This window comes from Bos indicus x Bos taurus, chromosome 10 (assembly GCF_003369695.1).
Source record: "Bos indicus x Bos taurus breed Angus x Brahman F1 hybrid chromosome 10, Bos_hybrid_MaternalHap_v2.0, whole genome shotgun sequence".
NCBI lineage: Eukaryota > Metazoa > Chordata > Mammalia > Artiodactyla > Bovidae > Bos > Bos indicus x Bos taurus.
The window spans coordinates 82,519,065-82,542,764 of NC_040085.1; the positions used below are offsets into that span (position 1 = coordinate 82,519,065).

Genomic DNA, 23,700 nt, shown 5'->3' on the forward strand with positions numbered 1-23,700 from the left:
AATCAAATCATGGAAAAATCTTTTAAATCAATTTTATTATGAAATAAATCTAAAGTAGTTCATCTACTTCAATCTTAAAATAATAATAATATGACTCACAGTATTTTTTAATAAAGAGTTTAGTTCCCAGGCTTCCCTGGTGTCTCAGAGGTAAAGAATCTGCCTGCCAACGCAGAGGACATGGGTTTGAGCCCGATCTGGGAAGATCCCACCTGCCAAGGAGCAACTAAGCCCGTGTGCCACAACTACGGGGCCTGTGCTCCAGAGCCTGGGAACCACAACTGCTGAGCCTGCGGGCCCCAGAGCCCAAGCTCCACGACGAGAGAAGCCTCCGCAAGAAGCAGCCCATGCACCTCCAAGAAGAGTCGCCCCTGCTCACTGCAACTAGATAAAGCCCACGCAGCAATAAAGATCCAGTGAAGCCAAAAATAAAAAATAAATCAAGAAACAAAATTACTTAAAAAAAATTTAGTTCCCTTATATCATCTTACCACATCTTCTCCAAAATAGTTCAAGGCTCTTTTCCTGTCCAAGGGGAACATCCTCAAACTCCTTATTTATGCTGTGCATTATAACAATATTCTACTAAATGAACAAGTCTACATTTGTTCAGAGATTAGCTTCCAGCCTGTTGTTGCCTGTGGACATCTTAATAGCTAGCTTCAAACAAACTCTGAAACAAGGAGACCACTTGTGTGGCAAGAAATTTTTATTAGTACTTGGATTTGGGAAAAAAGAAATGGGAGTGACCCACCTCCCAGAATATTGGAAATAAAAGCAAAAATAAACAAATGGGACCTAATTAAAATTAAAAGCTTCTGCACAACAAAAGAAACTATAAGCAAGGTGAAAAGACAGCCTTCAGAATGGGAGAAAATAATAGCGAATGAAGCAACTGACAAACAACTAATCCCAAAAATATACAAGCAGCTCCTGTAGCTCAATTCCAGAAAAATAAACGACCCAATCAAAAAATGGGCCAAAGAACTAAATAGACATTTCTCCAAAGAAGACATACAGATGACTGACAAACACATGAAAAGATGCTCAACATCACTCATTATCAGAGAAATGCAAATCAAAACCACAATGAGGTACCATTTCACACCAGTCAGAATGGCTGCGATCCAAAAGTCTACAAGCAATAAATGCTGGAGAGGGTGTGGAGAAAAGGGAACCCTCTTACACTGTTGGTGGGAATGCAGACTGGTGCAGCCACTATGGAGAACAATGTGGAGATTCCTTAAAAAACTGGAAATAGAACTGCCTTATGACCCAGAAATCCCACTGCTGGGCATACACACCGAGGAAACCAGAATTGAAAGAGACACGTGTACCCCAATGTTCATCGCAGTAGTGTTTATAATAGCCAGGACATGGAAGCAACCTAGATGTCCATCAGCAGATGAACGGATAAGAAAGCTGTGGTACAGATACACAGTGGAGTATTACTCAGCCATTAAAAAGAATACATTTGAATCAGTTCTAATGAGGTGGATGAAACTGGAGCCGATTATACAGAGTGAAGTAAGCCAGAAAGAAAAACACCAATACAGTATACTAACGCATATATATGGAATTTAGAAAGATGGTTAACAATAACCCTGTAAGCAAGACAGCAAAAAAGACACAGATGTATAAACAGTCTTTTGGACTCTGTGGAGAGGGAGAGGGTGGGATGATTTGGGAGAATGGCATTGAAACATGTATAATATCATATAAGAAACGAATCACCTGTCCAGGTTCGATCAGGATACTGGATGCTTGGGGCTGGTGCACTGGGATGACCCAGAGGGATGGTACAGGGAGGGAGGTGGCGGGGGGAGGGGGGGAGTCCAGGATTGAGAACACGTGTACACCCATGGCAGATTCATGTTGATGTATGGCAAAATCAATACAATATTGTAAAGTAAAAAAAAAAATTTATATCATCTACAAAAAATAAAAAAGAAATGGGAGTGGAAGAAGAAATAGACAAACCATGCTACAGAAGCTCCTGAGTATTCAGCATGGATTTCTGAAGCAGAGAGGGAGGTTAAAGGGGTTATTGATCCATGGGGAGGAAAGAGGTAGCAGGCTTTCATTTGTAGCAGTGATTATAACTAAACTTAGCGGTTTTTTGTTTTAATTTGCAGACCAGAAAAAAGAAAATTAAAAATACGTTATAAAATAGTAGTCTATTTTAATAAGATGTTAAATATCACTAAAGAACTTCAGAACCAGAAGTGGATGGAATTCAGGAAAGCCACATTCTATTCAGATATTAAGAAAACCTGTCCTATGTGTGAGCTCAAATTCCTCTACCTATAAAGTGGCTATGCTGCTTGCTAATTTCAGAATGCTTAAGCCATGAATTAAAAATATTTTTTGCAAGATAATAGCCTACTTTACAGAAGGAAAATCTTTCTTTGATTGCTGGTTATTTTTCTAAAGTAATATATTCCATAGGAAAAATCCACGTGGCTAGAAAGATTAGTAAGAAATATAAAATCAGTAAGATCTGAATTTGCTTCGAATAGTTAGCTGGATTTAAGGAAGTATAAACTTCCTTTTCTTTGGTGGGGTGGTGAGGGAGGAGAAGGAAGGAGGAGAATGAAGGAAGGGGGAAGCTGAACCAAGAGGAATTTATCTGCGGCTCTGAAACCAGTCCCCAGAATCCCAGCCCTGCTACTAGACTGTGAGCACTCCCAATTGCGAGGTCATGCACTGTTCACTCTGCACCCTCAGCAGCACAGCCACCACAGGGTACAGGGTAAGTGCTTGAGAAACGTTTGATAAATGAAGAATTAAATAGTTCTTAACATTATTCTAGGCAGTAAGTTACAAGTAAAAGGATCTACTCTAACTCTCAGTATTACACTGCTAAATTGTACTGTGGCTAAGAATAAAAATGTGTTCACTAGAAAACTTGACTTTTACTTAGATGAATCTAATAGTGAAATAAACAAATTACATAAAAGCAGACATGTAATAATAAAGAAAAAAAACTGGAATTCAAGCACTCCTAGCCTCAGAAAGCATAGGAATCAGAAAGGACGGACCCAGGCTCAACCAAAGGAGAAGCCTGCCTGCCAAACATAACCAGTGGGTGTCGGAAATTCTCTTTATGACCATTCCCTCCCCTTCAAAGACTATTTTCTTTAACAGTCCTGCCCCCTCAGTGTGGGGGCCCCCCCGGAAGGGTTTTTGTAAAAAACACCTTCTCAGTTCTAAATTAGCTTTGGACAGTTCCTGGGATTCTCAACATGATCGTTTAGCACCTCATTAACAAGTCTATTACAGGAATTAATCCAAATGAGCCAAACTCAATTTTAATTAAACCTCAATCTGCCCAATGGGCTCTCAGTTCCCCTCAATACCAAGAAGTACAAAAAGTACAGTTTCTACAAAGAAAGTTATTTCTGTCATATTACAATCTATCAGTAAGATGCACCTAACTAGCTTATTTTGTTGCATAATTTTGCCATTCTGGCTTTAATATTCAACTAATCCCTTGTGGCTCAGCTGGTAAAGAACCCGGCTGCAATGTGGGAGACCTGGGTTTGATCCCTGGGTTGGGAAGATTCCCTGGAGAAGGGAAAGGCTACCTACTCCAGTATTCTGGCCTGGAGAATTCCAGGGACTGTATAGTCCATGGGGTAGCAAAGAGTCGGACACGACTGAGCGACTTCACTTTCACACTTTCATACAACTTACTTTAAGAACCTTTCCATCCATTTTCCAGTATTTCTGGATCATGTGTGCATTCATTTGTTCAGCAAGTTTATCAAAAAGCTACTAGATTTCAGACACTAAGCTAGGTGCTATGCTTGTTATGGACTGTGTCTTTGGACATCAAAACACATGAAAGCCCAGCTCTGGAAAATGGAAAAACACAATTTTAGTTGCTTTGGCCAGACATTTTGCCTTGATTCATGAATAGATCTTACAGCTACATTTCCATTACTGGATGTGGATTAGTGATGTGTGAAGTAAAATCTGGAATTTCAAATGCCTTGTGCAATTTGTCAGAATTTCCTCTATTTTTTTCCTACTCACCAGCCTGTTCCAACTTCACGTGTCCACTCAAGAGTACATGCACAATTCCCCACCACTGCTACCTTACTGTGGCTCCTAGGGAACATGGCTCTCAGGATCTACTCGTCATTCTAGTCATACAGTTTGGAGAGGAAATGCGGAAAAAACTGGGAGAAAGAAGAAAGGCATGCTCACAGTGCAGGGTAGGGAAAGGATCTCAACTCGCCCTGCATGCTGCAGCTTTTCTGAAGGCTCTACACTCCTGTCACCAAAGAATAACATGTCTTTCCACAAGAAAGATGAAAACATTTATCAATAATCAACCACAGACTACTTGAGTGCATGTTTAAGCCTTACTTTCAACCTCAAGCAGGATTATTTCCATGGAAGTTATTAATGTACTCTGGAATCTAAAACAAAAAGGTTTTAATCATAAAAGTAACATATTCAATCTGGTAAAATAAGATTCATTCCTCCACCCAGTCACCTCCATTCCCACTCCCAGCAAGAAGCTGCAGGTTCTGCTTCAGGCTCTCCTCATGGCTGGTACAGAAATGCCAAAGGGCATCCTTGCCCCTCTGCTGCTTTTTCTGTCAATCTTGGATGGTGTCTAGGCAAGGCATCTATCTGGACTCCTCCTTTCCATGTTTTGTCCACTAATCACCACTACTTGTTTGTAATATTACTAATTTAAAAATTTTCGTAGTGGCTAGTTATCTTCATAAATTTAAAGACTATCTTTTTGGGGAGGGCATGCTACACAGCTTGTGAGATCTTAGTTCCCCCACCAGGGAGTGGGAGGTACCAACTGTTGAGTAAGGTAGGCTCAGAATGTGCTGCATAACATGGGCAATAGAGCCAATATTTAGTAATAACCATAAATGGAAAGTAAAATTAAAATTGTATAAAAGATGAAAAAAATTTAAATAAAAACCTTATTTACCTTTAAAAATTGCAATGTAAAAGCTTAGAGATTTCATTACACGTTTTGTATTTAGGACTGGGACACCAACAATGACATCTAGCAAGTAAGTCTATTGATTTATACACTTTGAAGAAAACACTGTGTTCAAACATTAAGCATTAGCTCTGTGAGACAATAAATGTGTGAAACTATAAACTTGTGAAACACAGTTTTTGGGAGAAAAAACATGTATCAACACAGAGGCATCATAAAAAACAGCACTTCAGTTTGTTGTGAAAAATGAATAGCATTGGGTGACAAGAGGATCAGCATCGTCAGAGGCACCAAACTGGTTTAAATAAGAGTACAAACAGGAAAAGATAAGGTTAAAAATCAAACTACAGATTTGACTTCATTCTATGAGCACCTAGGAGTTACTGAGCACCGTTATCCTCTGCTTTGGTGTCTTCAGGCAGACAACGACAGAGGGTTGTAACAGGTGGTACAGGAGAGACTGGAGAGAAAGCGGTTACGAGCGGTGCAACTGTTTAAGAAACAGGGAGTCAGGGCCTGAAAATAGTCACGAGGCAGAGGGAATAAGCAGAAGTGGCAGACAGAATCAACAGACTCTGACTCAGATACGGGGACAGGCGGCTATGATTCCAGACCCAGAGAACTTGAAGACAGCCCTATACTATACTTAGTTGAGACGACGAAGAGGGGATACAATGAGAAAAAGCAGCATAACTTCTGCCTTTTTCCTGTTAAAAGGCAGGTAGGCTGAATCTTAATCACAAGGAAACACCAGATGAACCTGAATTGAGGGATATTCTGTATCATAACTGGCCTGTAATTGTTAAAAGTGTCAATGTCATGGAAGTTCAAGAAAGACTGAGGAACTGTGGCTGAAGAAGACAAGAGAGACGAGAAAGCTCAGTGCAACGGGTGACCCTGGCCCCCACTCCACACCCTCGGGACACGGCCTGAGGAACAGACAACAGCAGCGTGCCACTCTTACTGACTGAGACTAAGCGACAGACAGCATGTTCACATTAGTTAATTAAATAATATTCATGTATTAGTGCAAGCTTCTTGCTTTGACCGGCTGTATTATGGTCACGTAGGAAAACGCCTTTGTAGGAAGTACACACTAAAGCACATGGGATGATGGAGCATAAGATCAGCCATGATTCAGGAAAAAAAGTATTTTTGTGTGCTGTACTTCCAATTTTTATGTAAGTCTGTGACTGTTCTACAGATAAGAAAAAGATTTCAAAACATTGTGCTAACAGACATTAACGCTGCCATATGACTACAGGTCTACATCATGAAATCTAGGGACAAACATTTTAAACTATTGTGACTTTTTTTTTCATAATTTTTAGCTCTCTTCCCCTGCTCCCAGTTCCTTAATACCAACTGGGAAAAGCAAGAACACCAAGGAAGATTAGAATGTTCCTATTTTTCCCTACAATTTCCATTTTTTCCCTAGAAGTTGTAGGAAGTTTCAAAAACAAAACAATATATACATTTAAAAATGAAAGACATAATGAAAGATGATCTTTGTATAGAAACAAGAGACCTGCAAATGAACAGGGTCCATACTGGGCCAAGAAAGAAAATAAATACTTTAGTAGAGATCATGTATGAGCCCCTTAAGTTGCTAAATCAGTCTCAAAAGTGAAATCTGCCACAAATTTATGATCATATACAAAATGCTAACAATTCCAGTAAGAGAGTAGCTTAGAGAAGAGAGACATAAATTCATGATCTTAAAACACACACACACACACACATCTTGTGAATAAAATGTCTTCAGAAAAGTGAATCTGGGTCTCAAAGCAAGGGTGTGGTAATGAAACCAAAACGTGTAAGGGGGGGAGTACAAGTGGCCCAGGGTGAAAGCAAGCCAACAAACGCTGTGCTAACTGCAGCTTACTCGGAGCCTCTAGTCCTACACTTCTCTGAATTATCTGAAACTGAAAAAGGAGGAAAAAATAAATGAAAAAGGAAATCAAGTTTCTGGTGACTCTTCTCTGTCTTCAGTCCCGTCTACAATGGAATTCTGTCGGCTTAGCATCCTCTTTGGTGAGGGAAAACTTCTAGAGTGGCCCCACAAGAAGGACTGTTCACAGTGAAATAAGTTTACACAACAGAGAAATTAAAGATGTGCAAGTATATAAAACTATTATGTCTTACAAAAAGGAGAAAATATTATGTCAAAAATGAGCTATTTCAAATAATGCTTAATACCTGTATGTCTGATAACAAAGTCAGAAAATTATATTAAGCACACAAAAAGAAAGCCAGCTTCTTATTCCTAATATTCCCTTAAACCAACATTAAATCCAGGACTAAGCACTAAGCTCTGACATTACATTATCTTTGCCCCTCTTATTCCGAAACAGAAATCATATGTGAGGTATTTGGGCTTCCCTGGCGGCTCAGCTGGTAAAGAATCCACCTGCAATGTGGGAGACCTGGGTTTGATCCCTGGGTTGGAAAGATCTCCTGGAGAAAGGGAAAGGCTACCCACTCCAGTATTCTGGCCTGGAGAATTCCATGGACTGTATAGTCCATGGGGTCACACAGAGTCGGACAGGACTAAGTGACTTTCACATTCACATGTGAGATATTTACCATTAAGTAAAGAAAGAGTTCTTTCATTTGCAACATCAATAGTATTATGTAACAGTTTCTTCTGTTCATATATGGGTCACACTTTGCTTCCCTCATTTCCAGTTCACTGCACTACTGAAATTCACTCAAAGAAAAATATCAGTATAGCTCTTAAGCAAATCTGATCTCCAGACAAATTCCTTCAAAAGATAAGCATGGATATATTATAGTCTGTACTTTTCATGAAATCTGAAGGGGCTATAAAATTCCTAACCTCTGGGAAACAGGCCACAAGTCTTTCTATATTAAGCAGCCCACAGAAAACTGTTCAAGAATTTGAGTTTGGTGCTATACAAGGCAAGAGAACCAGTGTGCCTGTGTTTTCATATCAACCTAACACTCCTATAGGATAAGACTCTATCTGTGACCCACCTTGCTCACCCCCCCTCACGCACTCCACCTGTATGACTATGCTTCTGCCACAGTGGCCTCCACGCTCCTGCTGAACACAGAGTCATCTACATCTCAGGGCCTTCTTGCCCTGGATTTTCAGGGCTAAAGTTTCATCTCCTTCAAGGGCTTGATAAAATCTTACCTTCTCAATGGCCACCCTATTTAAAACTGCAAATTGCATCTCCAGAACCCAACATATACTTTCCTCCTTCTTTCCAGAGTACTTACCACTTTTTGGCAACTGTGTAATTTATTTCCCTTATTAGAACCCCAGAAGGCAGGAATCAGGGGGTATTTTATTATTTGATGAATCAGGAGTGCCTAGAAACAGCACCTACCACACACTGTGGGCACGCAAGTATTTGGTGAATGATTAATAAAACTTCCATTTCTCTATGACATGGTAATCTCTGGGATTAATACAACAGCCCACTATCCTCTACATCCCCTGCTGCTGCTGCTAAGTCGCTTCAGTCGTGTCCGAGTCTGTGCGACCCCATAGATGGCAGCCCACTAGGCTCTTCTGTCCCTGGGATTCTCCAGGCAAGAATACTGGAGTGGGTTGCAATTTCCTTCTCCAATGCATGAAAGTGAAAAGTGAAAGTGAAGTCGCTCAGTCGTGCCCGACTCTTAGCGACCCCACGGACTGGAGCCTACCAGGCTCCTCCATCCATGGGATTTTCCAGGCAGGAGTACTGGAGTGGGGTGCCATTGCCTTCTCTCTACATCCCCAGTGACCCCCAAGTACACAGCTCATTCAAGTGATCTGCTTGGATGTTCACTGTCTACGGATTCTGATTTACAGAGTGTAATATTAATACGTAGTGAGATACTCAATGTTTGCAGAGTTAATGGGATTCAATGTTCTGAACACATGAGATTAAGTCTCTCTCAAGGCAGGTGACTTCTATTATAAAATCACATCAGGTAATTAATTGCAGATACCTCTTTTTTAAAGGTTACCTTAAAGCGCAGTGAAAAGGCTACTGCCAGATTCCACCTTTTCTTCTTCAAGGACAATGAAAAGATGCGTTCAACAATGCCATAAAAGTATTACCCTAACCCACTCAAATCTAAAAAAAAAAAAAAAATCAGGCCAAACTTAAATAGGATGAGGTAGCAGCCTGTATAAGAAATGGTATTTTTTACTGGGGCTTCCCTGGTGGCCCAGACAGTTAAGAATCTGCCTGTGATGCAGGAGATCTGAGTTTGATCCCTGGGTCAAGAAGATCCCCTGAAGAAGGGAATGGCTATCCACTCCAGTGGAGAATTCTCTTGCATGGAGAATTCCATGGACAGAGAAACCTGTTGGGCTACAGTCCATGGAGTGGCAAAAAAAAAAAAAAAATCTAACTACTTTTGGTTAGAATTTTATTATCCTATATTTTGAGAGAAACAATGTAGCCAACAGAAGTCTGTCATACTAATTAGAAGTTTTAGGGACTAATTTTAAAATATATTATCTAAAAGCTGGTGGTGGCAAGTTTTAAAAATGGCCACAAGTTCTTCAACCTGCCTCCCACTTGAGGTGGAGTCTGGTCCCTTGTGCCCTGCAATCTGGACTGGCCTTGGTGACGCGCTCTTAACAGCAGATCAGAGAACACTGTGGGGTTTCAGCACGTCCTTTGGGAATGCATGCTCTCTGCAGCATCCTATCTGGTCACCAGGCCATGAGGACTCACACCACATGGAGAGGATAGCTCAGCTGAGTCCAACCTTCAAGTCATGCCAGCCCAGGTGATGTGTGAGGGAAGACGTCTCCAGGTGTTCCCAGCCCCCAGCCATCAGTCTTCCAAGTTCAACCCAGACACTGTTGAGCAAAGACAAGCCGTCCCTGACTGAACTCCTGACCCACAGAATCTGTGAGCATAGTTAAGATAGCTGCTGTGTCACACCACTAAGCTTAGAGGGTGGTTACAGAGGCAACAGATAAACTGGAAAACGAGTGCTAACCCGAAGCCTATATCTAATTATCACATTTCATTTTCTCTCTACCAGTAGAGCCTAGACTTCGTCATTTAGCACAGATGAGTCATTTATCCAGAGGTCACACATCACTCGGATCCATGCTCTAGGATCGGGCAAAGACATAATCCAAGGTAACTTTGATAACTGTTAACATTCGTTTTTTAGTCATCTAAACCTGTATCAAATAACTAGATAAATAATAGCTATGTATATACATATACCTGTCTGAGCAGAGACACGCATACACTTACATATACGAGCACATATGTATACTCAGGTCAAAGCACACTATTTCCAGCAATACCTTATAAGAAAGAAGGTAACACTGTAGTTCTATTAACAGGGAGCTTTTCACAAAGCTACACGCAGTGTTCACAACATTACTGAATTACTTTCTAAATGATCAACACTTCCAAGAGCTAACAACAATGTATGTATCACAGATCAGAAAAAATATTAAGGTGAAATTCTGATTTAAGAAAACAGGCTCAAATCAACGAAAATGAGATGCACTACTTTCTTCCTGTTTCTCAATGCAAGCCAGATCAATCGTATCACAAAATATTACATAGCTGAAGACTGGAGATTATCAAGGCTGATAATGTTTTACAAGAGTAAAACTGATTTTAGAAGCATTAAAAAAGCAACAAGCAAATGTATATCTCATACTCACAATGGAGATTCTTCTCAAAGTGAAAAAACAAAAACCCCAACTGCTCCTCTTTTATTATAATGTTTCTATAGTCAACGCTGCCCTCTAGTGATACAAAATAAGTCAAGTATCAGGAAGTGAACACTGTTCACTTGAGGATGTTTTAAGTCAGGGCATCTAGTTTGGACTACAAATCCTACCAAGGACAGAATAAATAGATTCAGGATGACCTTTATTAATTATTGTATGTTAAAGTAGAAAATCATTTAAAAGGCATTAAATAAAGGACACTAATTCATGGAAACAGCAGCTTTTACATACTATGGAAATGAAACATCACTACCCAGTGAATTATTTACACCTTCACATGAAATTATACAATTCAAGACCCTGAAGACTTATCACCTAAGACTTACCGTGAATACGTAGGACAGTGAGATTAAAGCCTCACCGTCTATAGACAAGACAACCATAGCCTGGGGAGTCAGTTGAGCCTGGCTACAGTGAGCCAGGCTAGTTGTCCGGGCACGTGCAGACACAGTGAAAAGTGGCCATAGACACCAAGACCTCACACACCCGTCAGCTCTGCCCAGAAGTATGCCTGTTTCCTCATTTTAGGAAAAAACCTCAAGAAAACAGAGCACGTCTGGCGGCTGAGTACTAACTGAGTCCAGGAAACTTTCCAGGGAAAGCAGGCCTTACCGAGGGTGGTGCCATCCTGCCCCATGATGCACTTCATGGCAGTGATGATCTGCTCTGCCACAGGCGGGGACAGCGACGCAGCGTACACCGCGCTGTGGGAATGCGTCCGCAGGTAGTCGATCAGCGCCTGGGGACGGCACAGAGGCAAGTCATTAGAGGCCGTGGGTAGGTGCACTGGCAACCTCTCTGCCTTCCGCCCAGGTGAAGGAAGCCTCCTCCCTTCAACAGCCCTGACTGGGGACGTCAGTCAGAGACACAAGGCCCACCACCACGGGCAGAGCACACTGTCAGCAACAACTGGGTTAGAAAAGAAGCAAGAGAGCTCCAGAAGAACATCTACCTCTGCTTCACTGACTGCGCTAAACCCTCTGACTGTGTGGATCACAACAAAAGGATCCGCATTTGTTGGAATGCGGAAAATTCTTAAAGAGGTGGGACTACCACCTTACCTGCCTCCTGAGAAACCTGTGTGCAGGTCAAGAAGCAACAGCTAGAACTGGACATGGAACAACGGATTGGTTCTAAATTGGGAAAGGAGTACGTCAAGGCTGTATGTTGTCACCCTGCTTATTTAACTTATATGCAGAGTACAGCATGTGAAATGCAGGGCTGGGGGAAGCATAAGCCGGAATCAAGATTGCTGGGAGAAATATCAATACCCTCAGACATGCAGATGACACCACCCTTATGGCAGAAAGTAAAGAACTGAAGAGCCTCTTGATGAAAGTGAAAGAGGAGAGTGAAAAAGTTGGCTTAAAGCTCAACATTCAGAAAACAAGATCATGGCATCTGGTCCCGTCATTTCATGGCAAATAGATGGGGAAAAAAATGGAAACAGTGGCAGATTTTATTTTCTTGGGCTCCAAAATCATTGCGGACAGTGACGGCAGCCATGAAATTAACAGGTGCTTGCTCCTTCGAAGAAAAGCTATGGAAAACATAGACAGTATATTAAAAAGCAGAGACATCACTTTGCCAACAAAGCTCAGTATAGTCAAAGCTATGGTTTTTCCAATAGTCATGTATGGATGTGAGAGTTAGACTACAAAGAGGGCTGACTGCCAAAGAATTGATGCTTTCAAACTGTAGTGCTGGAGAAGACTCTTGAGAGTCCCTTGGATACCGAGGATATCAAATGAGTCCATCCTAAAGGAAATCAGTCCTGAATATTCATTGGAAGGACTGATGCTGAAGTTCAAGCTTCAATATTTTGGCCACCTAATGCGTACAGACAACTCACTGGAAGAGACCCTGATGCTGGGAAAGACTGAGGGCAGAAGGAAAAGGGGGCAACAGAGGATGAGATGGTTGGATGGCATTACCGACTCAATGAACATGAGTTTGAGCATAAATTCTGGGAGACAGTGAAGGGCAGGGAAGCCTGGCATGCTGCAGACCACGGGGTTGCCAAGTGTTGGACGTGACTGAGCAACTAAACAGCAACATGCAACGCCCTTAGGCTTTGTTCTGTTTGTTATTTTGGCCATCCTGCACAGCTTGTGGGATCTTAGCTCCCCAACCAGGGACCGAACCCACACCCTCAGCAGTGAAAGTGTGGAGTCCTAACCACTGAACCATTGGGGAATTTCCTGTTTTGTTTTTTAAACATGCCACAACATGGAAGGATGAAAAACTAGTTTTAAAAAAGACCTCAATTTAGAGAACATATAATTTAATATTATAAACAGATTTACAATCCTAAATTAAACAAGAAAGTATTTGGATTGCTTTTAGATATGACTTACTTCTAAGTATTACAGAAAATATCATCTGCATCTTACCCCATGCCTGCAAAGCCCATCCTTACATTCCTGAGTAAGAGAAAGACAGTTCTCTAATGTCAATTTTAAAGACATTAAATATCCTCCAGATACACAGAGATTTATAAAATGATATAAATGTGGCAGAAATTAAACAGAAATTTACTGGTTTTTTCCTAAGATCATTAAAGCTATCTCACTGAATGAAAAAAAAAAACAAAACCAAAACCTTGTCTGCCAGTAAGAAAAATTTCCAAACAATCAATTATATATCCCTATTCTCTGATGCCTTTTAACTTCACTAAGTCTTTAAATAAAATGTGCATACAAAGAAGCTTATGTTTCAGACCCAAACCAGGAAACACAAAATGCAACCAGGAAACAGTGCAGTGTGTTACTTCGAAAATACAAAATACTGTACAAAACCCAATATAAAAAGGTAAATATATTGTATCTTGATGCTCTCCCAGAGTATTATTTTTCTATCTTTTGGTGTAGCAACAAATCTTACCAAAAAGCAATCAATTCTCCAAAGTAAGCCTGAGATAGTCTTTTCCTAATAACAAAAATTTAGGGCAAAAATCCATCGAACCTGACCAAAACCAGTGAAAATGGGGTTTCTCTAAAAGGAATCAATGATGAAGAGAAAGTCCCTGTTTTAAGATTCTCAGGGTCAAATTTTAAAGAGGAATTTAAGTACATTTAGAGTACCGTGCACAAATACTCGACATACAGTGGTTTTTTCCTAACATTGTGTATAGATTTTTTAAATAACTGTTTTATTGATACACAACTCATGTACTATAGTATTCTCTTTTTCACAGTGTGTAATACAGTATCTTTCAGTATATTCACAGAGCTGTCCAACTTTCATCACGATCTAATTTTAGAACATTTTCTTTACCTCAAAAAGAAACCTCGTATCCGTTAGTAGTCACTTTCCACTTCCCGTATCTCCTTTGCCCCGGCAACCATTAACCTATTTCTGCCTCTATGATTTGCCTATTCTGGATATATCATATAAAAGAAATACTGTAACTGGTGAGCTTTTTTGACTTCTTTAACATAATGCTTTCAAGGTTATTTCCACATTATAGCACGGGCATGTATTATTTGTTAAGCCCTTGCTACAAATGTGAGCCAGGCACACTTATCTCTGTTTTACTGATAAGGAAACTTAAACATTAAGTACTTTGCCCAAGGTCTCACAAAGTTAGGAAAATACTCAAACCCGAACCTAGGGTTCTGTCTCCATGGCTCAACCATTCCCACCATGCTATACTGATTTTCAAATACCCCGGAGTTCATTATGTAGTTTTTGGATTGGCAAAGACAATGCTCTGTAGTACACCAGAGCCAGCAAAGTCTTGATGCTCACCCAAGACGCATTTGAGTCCAAGAGTAGGGGAAGAAACTGGTCTTCTGTCCCACTGGCTCCCATGATATGCCTGCTGTGTCTGAAATAGCGAGCACAACTCAGGCTCAACAGAAGACTGTGCGAACGGGCAGCACCCTGTGTGCTCTTTCATACAAGAGGGTATTCTGTCCTCAGACCAGGATGTGCTTTAGAATGAAGCTCCAAAAGGAAGACAACAATGAACAGAACCCGCCTTTGGTTTATCAGAGGCACTGAGAGGGGAGCTGAAGTCTGAAGCCTGCTGGCACCAGGTACCTGACCCACAAACAAATTCAGGAGGTCCACATCCAAGTTCGGGACTCTACCTCCTCAAAACTTAAATCTAGTAGCCAGGGCCTTAGTGTACCTTAACTGCTCGATTGTCAGGGCCCGTTTACCTTCTTGCCTCCGATGTATCCTCCAGAAGCACCAAAGCTTTTTGTGAATGTTCCCATCATGATGTCCACATCCTCAGGATCCAGGCCAAAGTAGTCCACCACGCCTCGTCCTGTAGGGCCCAGAGCCCCGATGCTGTGAGCTTCATCTAGATACAAGTACGCCTTGTATTTCTTCTTCAGGGCAATCACTTCAGGAAGGCGAACAATAGACCCCTCCATGCTGGCAAAACAGGGGAAAATACACACACACACGGAGACTTTTTAACTCTCAAAACCAGGAGGTGGCCACTTTATTATTATAAGTTCATTGCTTTTAAAAATGATCTGACAATGCTGCTTGTGGTTTTAAACTGGCAACGACAGACAATGCCATGGCTAGGCAGATATCCAGAGGAAAGGAGATTGGATCTTTTAAAACAAACACCAGAATACAAGTGACCTTAATTCACCACAGAGGGACAGAGGTCACAGTAGATTCTTCTAAAGTTTGTAATTACAGGCAACATTTGACTTTACACATATTGCATGTGTAATTAAAGTTACACGAAAGAATAAAAAACATTAGGAGGTGGAAGAATAAATACAAGGGCTGCAAACAGGTAAACAATATAAAATGTTTCTTAAAATTAAATGGCATGTAATTTGTTCTGACACATTAGAAAACATATTCTAATTCTTTTCCTTATGTGTAAACTCCCTATACAAACAGTGGAAAAATAATGGACCCAAAAAGAAAGGAGACTTGGAGATGATATATATAGCATGATGAAAAGAATAAAGGCGACCCAGGTATTTTAACAAGTCAGAAACTCTGTCTCCTTAGTTTTCAAAGGGGTCTAGATTAGTGTCCCCTTCAACTTAAAAATTCTATGACTTCATGTGGCAAATCAGACAGAATAAATATAGCAGGATTACCTATATATTCCCTCCACAAGGATTAGAATTTTCTTCCAGGGCCTTCGTGTCCGAGGCTGACCATAAACAATGGCATCTTTCAACAGCTTCTCTAGGCTTTGCATATCTGTAGCACACAAAAAAGAATTTCAGCACAAAGTATCTTCCTCTTTTCTAACTTTATTCCTAAAATGCAAATATACATTTCTTATTCAGGAAGCATGTCTCAGATAGCAAAGGACATTAACATACTTAGAATCGGACAGAACAAAAACGGGGCAAAATGGGTAGGTTACCGATAACTTGAATTAAAATCTCATTTAAAATGTAACAAGTGTTCAAAAACACCAGAAACTCAATTAAATGAGTGTGGTAAAGTTGACTTAGTTGGTTAGCATGTTTATGAAATGACCGATTTTTTTCATGAAATTTCATTTAGCTTTTTTTGTATTTAAACAATCAAATGTATCTTTAATCCTAGTCATCCATTCAGAAGTAAACGCATAAAGAAAGCTGAGTAAGAAAATGAGAATAAACTACTATAAACACATACACCTTCTAAATAGCAAATATGGGAGAAAAACTTCTAAGTGCATATCCATTTCCTTTCACCTAGGATATATTCAATAAAAGCTTGTTAAGTAGTTTTATCTTGGTAGTGGTTAGAAATAACACCAGTCTGGACAGGCATGAATCTATATGTTAAACAAGCCTGGCAATCAGTAGAGACTGTTCCATGTTTGACTTGACCAGCTGTCTGTCTACAACCAAGTTCTTGGGGCTCTGCTGTTACGGCAATTACCAGGCCTAGGAAACACTTGCGGGTGTACTGCCATTAAGGAGAATAACTTTCCTGTTAAAGATAAACACTTGGAAGACCACTGTTACTACCACTACAGACTTCACACTTAAAATATATGTCCTGAAACAAGGCCCTTGAGAGTTCTCCGCCCAAAAATGTATGCAACATGAAGTTTAGGGTATATTTATCAGGGGTGGGAGACACCCTTGTCATAAATCTGGTTCGTTACTGTTCATCACTGAAGGGAGGGGTTACAAAGTCACACGGATTTGCTCTCTTTATAAAATAACCGGTAGAAAAGAGAAGTAAGGTAATAAGAACACACACTGTAAACACAAATAAAATGGCCAAAAGTTGACTGTTTACACTTTCAGTTATTCATAGCAAAGCAATCTTATCTGCTATCTAACCCAGAAAAAGGAGATGCTCCCACAAAGTAAAAAATCTGATCTGAAGCTGCCCTCTGATCACAGAGAGGGCAATGTGTGGCAATTAGCAGAAGACAAGTAAAAATGGACTCATTGTTTTAGCTTCCTCTGTTTATACAGAGAAAGGAAGAGAAAAATAAAATGTTGATTTAAAATTTTACATGAAAGAAAATACCCGAATTCTTGACCATATTATCTACTTAGGAAACAAAATTCAATACTTTTCTCATAGTATACTCTCCAAATCCCATGTAAATTAGAGATTTAGACAAAAAACATACCACAAAATGACCAGAAGAAAAAGTAAGAGAATAATCTGAGAATGAGAAAGGCCATCACACAAAATCCAAACAAAAGTCGTAAAACAGTAAATGTGACATCAACCTTTCAGCAAGTCCACAGGGCAAGACACTAAAAACAAAGTTAAAAATAAAAAATACTGCAACACAAAGGGCTCTTATAACCAGTAAAAAGAGAAACAGTTTGAAAATCACCAATTTACAAAGAAATACAAAGACAATAACTCTGTATAAAAAGTTGCTCAACACCTAATAAATAAAAATTAATGTTATTGGACTTATTAGATTAGGAAAGCATTTAAATGATACATGTTGGCCTGTAAGTAGAAACAGTCACTGTTTTTGATTTCAGGTGTTGTTGAGTAAAAATCTGTACAGTGCTTGGAGGCAATCTGGAAAAGTATAGCAAATGTCTATCATTTTAACCATGCATTCTAAAGACTGCTGGGAATTTACCCTAAGGCACTAATCAGACTAGTGAGGAAAATATGAATGTAGGTGGAACTGCTTCTAGCAGAGAAACTCAGAAACAGCCTGGATGTTCCAACGGAAGGACGGACTGAATGAGAGCACAGCCTGCCACCTCACTCTGACAGGAGGCAGGCGCATGTACCGCCATAGTTCCCAGTGTGCTTCAAGAAAACAAGTCATACAACGGTGCTTCATAAATCCCGCTTACATAAAACAAAATGCTGTATGTGTCATTCTCATTGTAAAGCATTTCAGACAAAGACAGAGATGAAAGGTTATTACCATCCGTAAACCTTCCATCCAGAGGCATACATCTAGTATTTGAGTGTACCTTCTTTCAGACTTTTGTCTGACGTTTGTCTAAAAGACTTCTTCTGTCTTTTAGACCTTTGTGTACACATTTTGGTAAAAGATGATATTAAACAGTTTGGTCATATCTCTTCACTCCACGAGAGCATTTTAACCTGGAAAGCTATGCGTTTTTATTACAATTATTTTAATAATGCACTAAGATATTTCCATTTAGGGAAAGTCTTGGCCTAGTGCCACTTTTCTCTGCTTTTATGGCACCTGTTCATATCTGCATTTCAGTATTTGTCTGTTGTATTCTAACTAGTGGTTTGTCTACAGTCTCTTTAGCAACCAGTCAGAGATCTGGAGATCAGGAAGCCTGCTTTATTTCACTTCAGTACCCACAATATTATGGCAAGACAGGCATCTAGTATAAATGCATACTGAACAAGTGATTTATAAACAAGGAAGATGAAAAAGTTCAAAGTCAGAAAAAGAACAATGTTTTACTTTGTACCGAAAGGCTTCCTTTAGCCTTTATTTTTATTCCAATGAGAACGATAGTAACTTTATTTTTTTAGATATTTGAAATACAACTTCATTCTGATTCTAAACGCAAAGGAATGCGAATGACAGCAACAAACAAGACTGCACCTCTCAATACTGTCAAGAGCAGGCATGGCGACAAACTCCAAGTTAGGGTCTCCAATCAGTTTTCTAGCAAGCCAGAGGAAGGGCCTTTCGAAGTTGTAGCTACTTTTGGCAGAAATGTCATCATTCTGAAGATTCTTCTTTCGGTGGAAGACAACTGACTTTGCCTTAACCTTTCTGTCCTTAATATCCACTTTGTTGCCACACAACACAACTGGGATGTTCTCACATGCTCGTAGTACCAGATCTCTATGCCAGTTAGGCACATTCTTGTAAGTAACTCTTGATGTAATGTCAAACATTATAATGGCACACTGAGCTTGTATATAATAGCCATCTCTCAGTCCACCAAATTTCTCCTGACCAGCTGTATCCCATACAGTGAACTTAATCTGTCCTCTGTTGGTATGGAACACCAGAGGATGGACCTCAACACCCAAGGTAGCTACATGCTTCTTCTCAAATTCACCAGTCAGATGACGCTTCACGCATGTCATTTTTCCAGTACCACCATCACCAACCAAAACAAGTTTGAACTGAACTTGGGGTTCTCCTTGGGCAGCCATTGCGATGTTACTTCCAGAAGCGTCTCCGCACCTGTCTAACTCAGATAGTAACTTTTAAAACACAGGACCAGAACTTATATTTTAGGTATTGGTACTTCAGTTTCATTTACAGTTTCAACTGTTAATGTAACTAATTGTTACCACTGCCACTAATCCAAACAATCCTAAATCCTAAAGCCAGAGTAGATTTCACAACAAACTCACTGTTGTGTTTGAAGACTCGAATGGTTGCTCCTGAGAGTCTGGCTCCCAGAACCAGTGAAGCATGGTTCAGTTCATCACTCAGAATCAGGCAACCCTGCAAAATCACCAGGAGAGGAAGATAAGAATCTGAGGGGAAAGGTTTAGTTAGACGAACTACAAAACGCTAAAACCATTAATAATTATATTTTAGTAGGGAAAGTCTGCACAATGGCAAAGGTATCAGTTTGCTCTGAAGTCTTTGTTTATAATACTGATAGTGTAAAATATTAGCTTATTATATACTAAGTATTACATAAATCATATTGTTATTATTGTTTAGACGCTGTAACTTTTTCCATCCTTTTACTTTTAGCCTGTCTTTAATTTAAAAAAAAAACTTTTAATCTAACTTGACAATCCATCTTCTACTTAGAAATACAAACCGTTTATGTTTAATGTGACATCAATATAGTTGTGTTTAAATCTTCTCTCTTGCATATATATATATATGTATGTGTATGTGAGTGCCAAGTCACTTCACTCATGTCTGACTCTTTGTGACCCTATAGACCATAGCCTGCCAGGCTCCTCTGTCCACGGAGATTCCCCAGGCCACAATACAGGAGTGGGTTGCCATGCCCTCCACCAGGGAATCTTCCCAACCCAGGGATCAAACCTGAGTCTCTTATGTCTCCTGCATTGGCAGGCAGGTTCTTTACCACTAGTGCCACCTGGGTCGCTCAATGTGCGTGCGTACACACACACTTTGCCCAAAGATCTCTGAACAATGTGCATTACAGTAACAACAAGTATTAGGGACCTATATACTTTCATATTTTTCTACTAGAAGAAACAACCTGATTAATAATTTCCAAATTAAACATCCGTTCTCCCATTATTTTAGTCTTTTATGAGATTTTATTTATAAGAATTCCTTTAAAACGAAATGAAGAAACAGTCATCTAAAGGCAATACAGAAAAAAATCATGGGTTCCAGTAAAAAAGCTTCAACTGATGTTAAGTTTCCACGGGATACACTTATACAAAATTTTTCCGGCTTGCCTGAATGTTTTACAAAACAAAAGAAGATATACATGAGGGAGCTTTCCTAAGTGACAGACTAAATCTTACTTTGCTAACAAGTGCAGGAATGTTCATTGAATTTGTTGCAAATCCCATGCCATATGCCATAGCAGCTTCTACTCCCAAGAAATTTGCCACAAGCTTCTCTAGTTCTTCATGCTTGTCCAGGTTTCCTGTGTGAAGAAGTTAATGAAGTCAATGTCACCAAAGTTCAAATTTAAGAGTTACTCATTACTTTAGAAAAAGAAACCACAGCCTGTGTTATAAGCTTTTCAGACTGAAGTCTAGTGAAGGAGTCAGTATCATGAAGAGTCAAGGCTCATAAAGACACAACAGCTGGATAAAATCGGATGCAGCACTTGTGGCGCTTCTGTAAAGAGGGTTGCCAACAATGTCTCCCATTCCTATTCACACGTGCTGGTTCCAAGGCTATGCCGTGAGAGGCCTGGCAGCACCTGCTTTTATACATTTGAAGTCAGCTGCCATGTAAAATAGTCTGGAAAGCCTTGATAAAGAGAGATCATGTGGACAGGGAAGGGCTCTTAGAGACTAAGGAAGGAAGGGGCAGGGCTCACCATCAGCTGAGGTGCCAGACATGCAAGTGATGCTATCATGGATACGCTATCCTCAGTCATAATACCCCAGCTGACCCCACGTGGAGCTGCGATAAACGTCAAGTTCTTTCCAAATGACAGGATCACAAGCAAATAAATATATGTTTCTGTTTTGAGCCACTAAGTTTTGGAATGGTTTGTCATGTAGCAAAAGGTGAGTTAAAGAACACATTCCCTAACTTTGTATTATGATTTTAAATCAGTGCTCAAATCCATAAGGAACAACGTTCATCAATGATACTGGCTACATGTAGAAGAGAAACAATGCTGAGAGAGAAGACTGCTGAATTAGGATGCTATGTGTTCTTTAAAGCTTAAGCAAGTGATTTATCCTCTCTGGGCCTCTGTTTCTTATCTGTTTAACACCAATAATAACATCTGCTCTATCTACCTCATGACATTGTTATAAAGATCAAAAGAGATAAGATGTTCGAGCAATTCATAAAGGGCCATAAAGATACAAGGTGTGGTCACTCTGTGTCATCACTGCATAAGGCTCCCTTAAGCACATCACTGGGGATCCCAAGGAAGAACGACTCAGCAGCACTTGCCATTCTCTAGACCCATGAGAAACCATAATGAACAACCCTTTAACCTACTAAGTTTTGGGGTGATCCACAGGAATAAATATCCAGAAAGTTGTCTTATAACTTTTATGGTTATCAGTTCTCTTCAACAAGATACAAAAATTAAGACTCTTCCTTTGAGCTTAAATAAACTAAATCTCTTTGTAGACAACTGTTCGCTTTTATGTTTTATAGACTTGTAATAATAATAAAAGAGTTAACATTTATTGAGGGTTTACCACGGTATAAGCACTTTACATGAATCAGCCTATTTAATTCTTGAAACAGCCCTATAAGGTAGGAATTACTATTAGCCCCAATTTACCAGTATGGAAGCAGGTTAACCCTCATTTGCCCATGGGCTCAGTATACCAGTAAAAAGTTCTCTCAATCACTATCATTTAACCAATAAAGTCAACATTAAAGCTATAAATGAAACAAATACCTAATGGAACTTTTCTAGAGATAGTATGTATGTAAAACATAATGGAAAAGATAAAAATATCTCAAAACACACTGAAGCATTAAAATCATCCATCACTTCAGAAAAATAAAGCATTCTTTACTTGATCTAAACTCCACAGCAAAGTATGTATTTGGATGTTCATATTCTAGCTCTGTATCAGTATTTTCCCTCCTGAGAAAAAGAGTTAAGAACATGAGCTGACCAAACTAATAGCCTATGCTTACCAATTTCCTGCCGAGTGCTGCACACTCCAACTCCATACTCCTCTAGGACTTTGGCAGCTGCCTCCTGACATGGTCCAGTGTTCCTCGCAAATCCGAGATAGTTGTAGGAACCCATGTTTATAACATCTTTAATTACATTCCCTGTGTACCTGTATTTCAACAGCATAAAAGTTCATGAAATTCAGGAGCAAGTCAAATACTTACATGTGATAATAAACTTATTGATAATACAAAAGGAAGCACCATCTGTAGGAATTAAGAGAGAATATGGTCTCCATGAAAAGCAGCTCAGACTCACTACCAATTAGGAAGGTGGACATTAAAACAAAATATCAATTTTCACTTATCAATAGGGATGTTTAAAAACTAACTACATCATGGGAATTCCCTGGTGGTCGGTCCAGTGATTAGGACTTGACGCTTTCACTGTTGTAGCCTGGGTTCAATTCCTGGCCAGGAAACTCTAAGATCCCACAAGCCATGCAGCATGACTCTGAAAAATTTTTTAATTAAAAAAAAAAAAAAGAAAAATCTGACCATATTCAGTGTTGGCCAGGACACTTTCATAAGCTGTAGATAAGAGTATCTTTTCCTTTTGGAGGGCAGTTTGGCAGTACTTACCTAACAAACCTATCGTTTTTGAATGAACTTTTTGGCCAACTCAATACATATTTTTGACTGAGCAATTCCTACACACATATAAAAGGATATATGCTTAAGGATCCTTCAAGTTACTACACAATTCACCTACCATGTCCCTTTCTCAGGCACATGGATCAGTGACATTCCACACGGTGGAAGAACAGTCAGCCCTGGACCCCAGAATAAGGATCACAGTTCAGAGGCTTTACTGGTCTAAGATGGTCATGAAGTATAAACAAAGAATTAACTGCTGCTGTCTTAACTCAGAGATCTGGGGTTTTTAAGATAGGATGAGGCAGCCCAATGTGTTCTACATTATATGTATCTATATTTTAGAATACTAAGTAGCCACTACAAATAATGAGCTTGGTGAATAGGCACAAGAAAGATGTTACTGATATGTTAGCAAGCAAAAAAGCAAGATGTAAAATACTTTCTATATTAAGATCCCATAATCAAAACACTGTGTGCAACCCCCGTAATACACTACATACATACGCCACAGAAAATATCTGGAGGAATAATATACAATCAACTGATAATAATGGTCATCTCTAGGAAGTGAGCATTTGTGGAGAGGTGGATTTGCAAAAGGACAGTGGTTAGTTCTCATAGGAGACCTTCACTTTATTTGTATTATCTTTAAAAAAA

At 39.7% G+C, this 23,700-nt stretch overlaps 1 protein-coding gene and 1 pseudogene across 1 annotated transcript in view; both read right to left on the reverse strand.

The window, feature by feature from the left end:
- SPTLC2 (serine palmitoyltransferase long chain base subunit 2) overlaps positions 1-23,700 on the reverse strand; it is a 100,243-nt gene that overhangs the window by 35,933 nt on the left and 40,610 nt on the right. Inside the window, exons 4-9 of the mRNA XM_027552537.1 lie at positions 22,408-22,556; positions 20,586-20,710; positions 19,476-19,569; positions 15,785-15,890; positions 14,870-15,089; positions 11,316-11,442 (exon numbers count right to left, since the gene is read on the reverse strand). Coding sequence (XP_027408338.1) covers positions 11,316-11,442; positions 14,870-15,089; positions 15,785-15,890; positions 19,476-19,569; positions 20,586-20,710; positions 22,408-22,556 — 821 coding nt within the window. The remainder of the gene's footprint in view (positions 1-11,315; positions 11,443-14,869; positions 15,090-15,784; positions 15,891-19,475; positions 19,570-20,585; positions 20,711-22,407; positions 22,557-23,700) is intronic.
- On the reverse strand, positions 15,902-19,469 carry LOC113899171 (annotated as a pseudogene).